Source organism: Phalaenopsis equestris, unplaced genomic scaffold (assembly GCF_001263595.1).
Source record: "Phalaenopsis equestris unplaced genomic scaffold, ASM126359v1 Scaffold000002, whole genome shotgun sequence".
NCBI lineage: Eukaryota > Viridiplantae > Streptophyta > Magnoliopsida > Asparagales > Orchidaceae > Phalaenopsis > Phalaenopsis equestris.
In genome coordinates this window covers 35,276,380-35,285,662 of record NW_018164444.1, presented here as the reverse complement: position 1 = coordinate 35,285,662, position 9,283 = coordinate 35,276,380, and the positions used below count along the sequence as shown (strand labels likewise).

General features: G+C 33.1%; 1 protein-coding gene across 1 annotated transcript; it reads right to left on the bottom strand.

Moving 5' to 3' along the window:
* Nucleotides 1–704: 704 nt before the first annotated feature.
* On the bottom strand, nucleotides 705–4,307 carry LOC110024167 (phenylalanine ammonia-lyase-like). The gene is given in 3 exon segments (XM_020723976.1): nucleotides 705–2,719; nucleotides 3,856–4,065; nucleotides 4,067–4,307. Coding segments are annotated over 3 exon segments (2,103 nt in total). The 5' UTR covers nucleotides 4,219–4,307; the 3' UTR covers nucleotides 705–978.
* Between the last annotated feature and the right edge of the window lie 4,976 nt (nucleotides 4,308–9,283).

The window sequence follows — 9,283 nt, the reverse complement described above, 5'->3', positions numbered from 1 at the left end:
ATATATATATATGTATATATATATATATAATTGATTAGCGGTATTTCGAGCCAAAACGAGTTGAACACGAACGAACAAATCTTTGTTCGTTAACTTAGCGTTAACTTAACGAACGAGCCGAAAACGAGCTGTTCACGAACAAAGAGCCGTGTTGACAGCCTTATTTAATAGAATAGCGGCTGAATAGTTAAAATTTATTATTATTATTACTCTCTAATGCAAAAATGCACCAACTTATTTGATTTATTAGAAAAAAATACCATTATTTAGCGCCATGCACCGTAAGAGAGTATTTAACACCTTTCAAGACCAAGCAATATAGTCACTCTAATCATTGCGTTTGAATAGCCAGCTCACCAAATTTTTATAAGCCTAAAAAAATGTCAATAATTAAAATTATATGTGAGGGAATTTATATAAGAAAATGTGGAATTTACAAATTTACCATATAATTTATAAGTATTTAATATTTACTTATATTTTTAATCTTCAGCATCATATTAAAACTATCACTAATATTATTTTTATGTGATTATGATTTATACAAAATATTAAATTTCAGTTTTTAAATATATAAATATATTTATAAAATATATAAGTATATAAATTTTAGTAGATGGATTACATTTAACTTTTAATTTTTAATAAGAAAGAAATTTTAATTGACATTTCTTTTTTTGCAAAATCAGACAGAAACATAAGAGTTAGCAGTAAAGACGTGCATTTTGGCTCTGTTATTTCTTGTTTAGAGAAACTCCAACCAAACACAAACATTGAAAGCTTTCTATTACAGAAGATTGAAATTTCTTTAAATGATCGAATTGATCTACCACATCACAAACAGCAAAAACAACAAAACAACAATTACTACAAATACAACCCACATTAATCAAACCTTGAAAAACAAAGGAGGAATCTCCAAAAGATCAGTTTTATTTGTTTCTTTCCGAATCTCTTCTTTCACTGTAATATGATTCTCTAACAGATCGGCAATGGAGCTCCATCCCACTCCTTCAAGCACTCGAGCAAAGGATCTATCGCCTTCCCCTCACAAATCGCATTGTAAACCTTATCGAATTCTTCACCGGGCGAAACGATCTTCTCCCCTGTTAGAAAACCAGCACCAACCTGCTTTACAAACCTGTAGAGAGGATAAGACCTGCAGTCCTTGATCCGGTTCTCAATGGCCGGCGAACCGTTCTCGAACGCAGCTCTCGCCGCTTCCACCTCCTTCGGCATTGCCGCTTTCAGCTCAGCTTCGAAAGATGAGATCTTTTGAAAGATTGAGGTACTAGAATTCTTCTCCTTGTCCCCATTATTCAGGGCGTGTTCAACAAGGACTGCTCTCAGTTTCGGCATCAGAGGATAAGTTGAGCTGCAGGGATCATCTGCGTAAGAAAACACATACTCTCTATCAATCACTTTGATCAAATCCTTCTCGCAGAATCTCGAGGGATGGAGCTCGCCGTTAACTCCCATGGTGAGAGTCCTCTTAGCCACCTGACTCACTGTATTCTTAACAGCATTCTTCAAATTCTCCTCCAAATGCCTCAAATCTACAGCTTGGCATAAACCGACCAAGAAGGTGGTGGTCATGAGCTTCAATATATCGACTGACTCTGCTGTCTTTCTGGAAGAGATGAGTCCTAAGGAATTCACGTCCTGGTTATGTTGTTCTGCGCTCTGCACATGGTTGGTCACCGGATTCGCGAGAGCCTGGAGCTCAGAGCAGTAGGAAGCCATGGCTATCTCAGCTCCCTTGAAGCCGTAATCCAGGCTCGGGTTTCGCCCGCTGGTGAGATTGGAAGGCAAGCCATTGTTGTAAAAATCGTTAACAAGCTCGGAGAATTGGGCGAACATGAGCTTTCCAATTGCAGCGATGGCGAGCCTGGTGTTGTCCATGGAGACGCCAATGGGAGTTCCTTGGAAATTTCCTCCATGAAGAGCTTTATTCCTCGAGACATCAATGAGGGGATTATCGTTAACAGAATTGATTTCTCTTTCAATAGATTTCGTTGCTGCTCTGATCACTTCAATTTGAGGTCCAAGCCACTGCGGTGAAGTGCGAAGAGCATATCTGTCTTGCTTTGGTTTTTGAAGAGGATCCATTTCATGGAGCTTTTTAGCCATTTTCATGTAAGAGCTGCCTTCGAGTATGTGTTCCATGATAGCAGCGGCTTCAATTTGGCCTGGATGGTGCTTGAGCTTGTGGGTGAGATGGTCGGTGTACTCTGGTTTTCCCTGCATCACCTCGCAGAACAGAGCGGAGAGAACCTCCGCCATGATAGCGAGGATGTTGGTTTCAAAGAGGACCATGGAGGCGAGACCGGAGCCGACAGCGGTACCGTTAACGAGTGCAAGGCCTTCTTTTGGCTGAAGTTCGAAGAAGCCGGTGGAGATGCCGGCGAGATGGAAGGCAGTGACGGCATCCACGGTGGAGCCGTTGGGAGTGAGAGCTTTGGAATTGGGACGACCGGTGAGGATTCCGGCGATGTAGGACAGAGGGATGAGGTCACCGGAGGCGGTGATGGTGCCGCGGAGAGGGAGGCAAGGTGTGATGTTTGTATTAAGGAGGGTGGCGATAGCTTCAAGGATTTCGAATCGGATGCCGGAATAGCCTTGGAGGAGGGTGTTGATGCGGACAAGCATTGCTGCTCTGGTAGTCGAAGAGGGAAGGGTGTTCGAATTGCCTGATCCAAATATTCCGGCGTTGAGGAATCTGAATCAACCAAAAAAAATTGTTTTTTTCAGATGAAGAACTGGAAAAAATAAATAAAATTTCATTTTTTTAGACTTTTAAATACATAGCACTCAAATTTTTTATATTTAGTTATCTCGCATTAAAATTTTTATAATTATGAATAATATATCCAATGTAATATCCATTTTCATCTTTTAATACTCGCATTAAAATTTTTATAATTATGAATATTATATCCAATGTAATATCCATTTTCATCTTTTAATAATCTTTTAATAGCAAAATTCATCTTTTTATTCATAGATAAACTGATTTGTGTAAAATGAAGCTTTAGGGGGTGAGATAAGTAAATTCATAAGAATTAGGCGCTGTGCATGTAATTTTCCTTTTTTTCTTTTATGAATTAGGCGCTGTGCATGTAATTTTCCTTTTTTTCTTTGTTTCAATCTTCTTTCTTCCTCAGCTCAGCTGAATCATTCATGCTGTTGGGGGAAGAAAGCAACCAAATCACGCCATAAAGGACGCATCAAATATAATTTAGATAAAAAAGCGATCTTGGCAAAGGAAATCAATAAAATAAAATAAAATAACCATTTTTTTTATTCTGATGAATCTGTAAAGCGGAGATCTTATGTAGTTTAAATAAAATAAATAGAACAATGGCTTAGAGCTATTGATGACGTGACATCTATTTTTATAGAACTTTCATTCCCCGCCCCGCCACTACACGTGCCACGCCAGAACAAAAGCCTATCCCTGAAACCCCCGAACAAAGCTTCACTTATCAGCTGACCAATAAACTGATCACCTAAAAAACTGCCTGTCATGGTTATAATAGGAGAAAAGCGTGGACTTCTTGGTCTTCCATTGATGACGGAAACAACTTTCAGATCCCCCGTCAACCAAACCTACTCGATCCAAGCTTAGTTGATATATTTTTTTAAAAACTATTATCTAATTCCCGAATTTGAATCTCGAACATAAAAATTTATGTCTAGCACGCCATTCCCAAAATAAAGAAATAAAAATAAATGCCACAACAAACCCAACCCAAAGCATCAAAAGCAGCTTTGCAGGCAAATTCCATACAGAATCATTCAAACCAAAAAACTAATTAAAATGTAAAAAAAGCTAAAAATATAATCTTTTTTTACCTGATTAGCTCCTTCTGTAAAGCGCCTCCCTGCTTAGTTCGTCTGTGAGACGTTGCCCCAAATCCAGTAGTGACACCATAGCTATCAGTTCCTTTGTCCACGCTCTCAAGCACCCAATCACTGCTAGCTTTCACACCAGCGCGCGCCGACTCAGCAAGTTCGACTGTAGCACCACCGCCGCCGATGGCCACGGCGGCGGCCTGCGATATCTTCACCCTCAAGCTGCACCACCGGTCTCCTGAACTCCTCCACCATCTTCTTTACCTCGTCAAGATGACTGCCCTGCAACTCCGCCGCCGCTGCGCCCCAGTTAAGTGGATCGTGTCCCTGAACACAGAGCCCATTTACCTTGCAAGCGTCCATTGATGGCGGAGGTGAGGTCGAAAGGGGAAGAGAGTGGTTGGTGTTACAGAGGGTGGAAAAATCGCGTCTTTTACGAGGAGCCAAGTTGCGATTTTTCCTGAGTTTCGAAAGAGGATCACTGCGTTTAAATAATGGGATTGAAGGGGTTGGTTGGAAGTGTATTATGGCCGTCAGATGGGATGTCCGATATGGACGGTTGGTGGGTCGACACGTGGATACGAAAGTGATGGGTTGGGTTTGGTCACGGGATTGGTGGTTCGGTGTAGGTGACGATTATCTTAATAAATAAATAAATTAATTAAAATTTCATTAAATTAATTTAAAAATATTAATGTTATAATTTCCCGTAGAAAATTTAATTTTCGGCTCTCAAAAATTGAATTAAATATTGCAGTAATTCATATATGTGTATTTAGGCTCGAGAGCGACATAGAGTACATGTATATTGTGTTTTAATTCGCATTATTCTAAATTAAACAAGGGTGAAAAATTGGATATATTAATTTAAATAAAAGGATTGGGGTTGGTGGCAACGCGGAGGAACTCTATAATGAAACCGGACCGTTGAAACTTGAAAGTACATGGCAAGGGTCAGTGGAAATTGCGGAAACCGGAAATCGGACCGTTGAAAGTACATGGCAAGGGTCAGTGGAAATTGCGGCCCAAATGAGGTCAACGGAGGCATTTACATACATACCACGCAAATTTTATGTATTGACATAATTGACCCTATAATTTTACTTGTTTACATTTATAATGCCGAATAATTTTTTATCACATAAAAATATCACTATCTTAATTTATAGAAAGTAGAATGCACATTTTTATACATAAAAGAGGTGGTATACATATATGGTAAAATTAAAATTTGGGTGTCAGACATGCAATTACTTAGGAATTGAATGATATATAAGTAAATATTTCTTGAATTTTCTAATAAAATTTAAAATTTAGGGGTAAAATTTTTTCTTGATGAATAATTTCGAATAATGATTATAAGCATTGGAAATTCAGTATTAATAAAACCACCTCAATAAACACTAGTAAAATATTAAAAGGCATTTTTTAATAAAATGAGCATAAGTAATAATAATTTTTTTGTTTGTTGGAAAAATCGTGATCGTAGAGTAATAATTTAATGTCTTAGTGTTTCACTGAGATCCAACACATTCACAAATAATTGAAAAATTGCAGAACGAGACACAATGTTATTTGCATTCTTAAAATGGTATAAAAGATTTTGGGGGGTATAAATATAAAAAGTAAAATTTAGGTTAGATGTGTAATTACATAGAAATTGTGTAGCATGTGTGAAAAAGCCCCTAATTTTATAGAAAAACGCATGACAAAAATTACTTTAAATTAAGAACCATGGGTGACTCATTTAAAGCAAAAATAGCTTAATATTTGTGCCTTCATGATTATAGTTGATGAATTTGATGGATGAATGATTGTAAGACTGTTGAAATTAAGTGCATGATATTGTTTCCAATACATTGATGGCAGCCTCAGCATGTTGATTAAGAAGATAATTGAATTTAAATCGTTTTTGTAGACTTGGACCCTTGGCCAGTCCGTGCTCTGGGTGGGTGAAGGAAAGGCCCAATTTTTTTAATATTTTTATCATTTTCGCCACCAACCTTTGTTTAGTTATTATTATTATTATATACATAGTTAAAAAAAAAACAAATAAAAGAGTGATTGGGATTGCTTTTTATTCTATTTTATTTATATTTTTAAATTGAAATAAAGTATATTTTAAATTTTATAATATATTCAGTTATTTTTAAAAATAATCGAAATAATTACTTAATGTTTTAAATTAAGCTAATCTATTTTATTAAAATAAAAAATAATAAAAAATGTATTAAATAAATATATTTTTAAAATAAAAATATACAATATAAATTTTTGATATTTCGATTTTTTAACCTATTAAAAAATAAATTAATTTATATATAAATATAAAGATTATATATATATATATATATATATATATATATACGGAAATCTTTAATATCATATCAAGTATGTCACCGATACTGATTTTTAAAAAAGAAATATAACTTTACATGCTTAAGTTAAATAGATAAATATGAAAGTTTACATTTAAGATTTGTAAATATCTACAAATTGTGTGGTGTATTTATAAGATTTTAATGATACAAGAAATTGCCACTGCAATATAATGTGATATAATAAGTTAGTATAACATTAAATTTTAGGTGTTACAAATGTAAATACAAAGAGATTGCAAGGTATGCATACAAATTTTTCTAATTTTTTAAGTAGAAAAGTTATTTTAAGTTAATTTTACATAAAGCAGACCATTAATATATATTATATATGTATATCATTTCAGTCTCATAATTAAAAATAATATTAGTTGTATATTATATGCCATGTTAGTGATTTAAATGTTATGTAAATGTTGAATCTGAATCTATCCCCTGAATCAAACCAAAGGAGTTGATTTAAAATAAGAGAGAGTGTGTGTGTGCACATTAAGTTTCATGTTAGTGATTTAAATATTATGTAAATGTTGAATCTGAATCTATCTCGTGAATCAAACCAAAGGAGCTGATCTAAAATAAGAGAGAGTGTGTGTGTGCACATTAAGTTTTCGTTTGAAGGAGTTTTCTCGTTCGGTGAAGTTCCTTTGAAAGTCATGTTGGCGGAATAGAGAAGATCAACTACGATCTAAAATGAAAAAATATTGTCATTCCTAGAAAAGAACTTCATACTACACTACTTGAATAAACAGATACTTTTATAGGTGTTCGCGTGCATTGCAACTCAAAGGAGGTTCGCAATCTTCTCAAATGAAGACTAAGAATATGATTCTTTCAAGAATGACTGATTAATTATTTAATGGAGAAATGATCCTTTATTTATAGATAATAGGATGCAAAATGTAAAATTACATGATTGCTCCTCTTTATACGGGTGCTTACAGTAAATAAGTATTAAGTAGATTGTTTTGAGCTTGATTTTTGAATGCGACAAAATTAAAAATGAATCTTTATTTGATCATATTCAGCTCGTTAATGACTCAAAATGAACAAATAAATAAATAAATAAATAATTTTAATTTTTAAAGTATTTATTTTGTATTGTTTAAATTATTATTTGATTATAGATAAGTGGAATGATTGTTTTGTGATTGGATCATTATTTATTTATTTATATATATATGAAATTGGCACCAATTCATTTAGTTTTTGTGGTAACTAAGCTAATATAATCTCTAATATAACATTTGGGTACTAAAAGGTAAAGAGTCTAATTTTACTTAGCTAAAATTGATTGAAATGGCTGTAATTTTGAAGCAATATTTCATTTATAAATGTTTGAAATTTAACGATGTTTTTTGTAATAAAAAAATTAGCCACATGAAGTCAAGAAATACACTTAGGGATACGAGTAGAGGTGTAAACCAGTCGAGTTGAGTTACTTGAGCTTAAACTCGATTAATTTTAATGAGTTTGAGCTTAAGCTAGAGTTTTAAGTCTACGAGTTCGAGCCGGCTCAAAAGCTGACATGTTTATTATATAGGAGAGAAAAAAATTTAAATTTAAGGAATTATTATTATAAAATGACAAATAATCATATATAATAAGAAATCACTTAATATTAATTAAAAAAATAGTTTATATTCATCTTTGATAAATTAAAGATAAAAGCTTCAAATTTAATATATGTGAGTATATTTTATATCAATATTTCTTTAAACGAGCTGGCTCACGAGCCAACGAATCACGTCAGGGCTAGCTTTAGTTTTGCTTCTTAGCCATCGAGCTAAGCTCACGAGCCACCTAATAACAAACATACTCTACACAGAAACAATAGGGCATTATTTGGTCAAAACCTAAAAATAAACCAAACCGATTTGGTCCGGTTTATTTTTAATTTTGGTTCGATTTTATTTTTCTTTTGACGGAAAAAACCAAAAAACCAAAATCTCATTAAGATATTGTACCTTACCCAATCAAGTGTACTGGACCCCACCACATAAATTAGGATATTTATGTCACGAAAGATTTTTGAAACAATCACATTGGCCCCATTTAAAAAAGCAATTATTGTTTATCTTATAAGAAATTATAAATAAATAAATAAAGCATGCTTATTTGTCAATTTTTAAAATGTTTGAATAAAATTTTCATTTGCTAGAGTTTTGAACGAGACAAAATACGAACAAATCTTTGTTGGATCATATTCAGCTGGTTCATTGAACTAATAAATATATTTAGCTTAAAATGTATTTATCTTTTATTGTTTAATGTATTAATTGATTATAGATAAGTGGAATGATGGTCATTATTTATAATATTCTTATTTGTATGAAATTATCATGTATTTATTTACTTTTTTGAGTAAATAGGCTAGTATAATCTCCAATATATCATTTGGGTACTAAAAGGTAAAGATTCTAATTAAATTTGTATTGAAATGCAAGACCGGTTAATTTTGTCAATTTGATTAGCTAAAATTGATTCAAATGGCCTGTAATATTGGAGAAAATATTACATCAAGAGTCCTGATGTAAAAAAAACATCAGGACTTCAATCACTGACTGCCACGTGCACAATCCAGGCCCTCTTAGCAAAAAAAAACTAAATATTTTAATACATGATAGGACCGAACTGTACACATGGTAGACAGGATTTCTGATGTAATATTTTTTCGAAACATTGAAGCAAGAACATCAAAGGTTTCATTTATAAAATTTTATAGTTTAAATAACATATTGTAGAATGATTAATGATTTGAAAATGACGAAGAATTAGCATAATTTCAGATGTTTATTTATGTTGACTAAATTAAAAGATTAATATATTTTTTTATTTAATAAGTTATTCTTGGCTATTATTTATTTATTTATTTTATTAAAATATTAAATCAAATTTAATTCATCTCCGTTAAAATTTTAATCGGTGCCCTTGCTTGGTCCTACTCATATAGGAAGATGAAGATTAAAAAAATGAATTGCGAACTATATATATATATATATGTGTGTGTGTGTGTGTGTGTGTGTAGCATATTCAGATCAGTTGGTCGGACA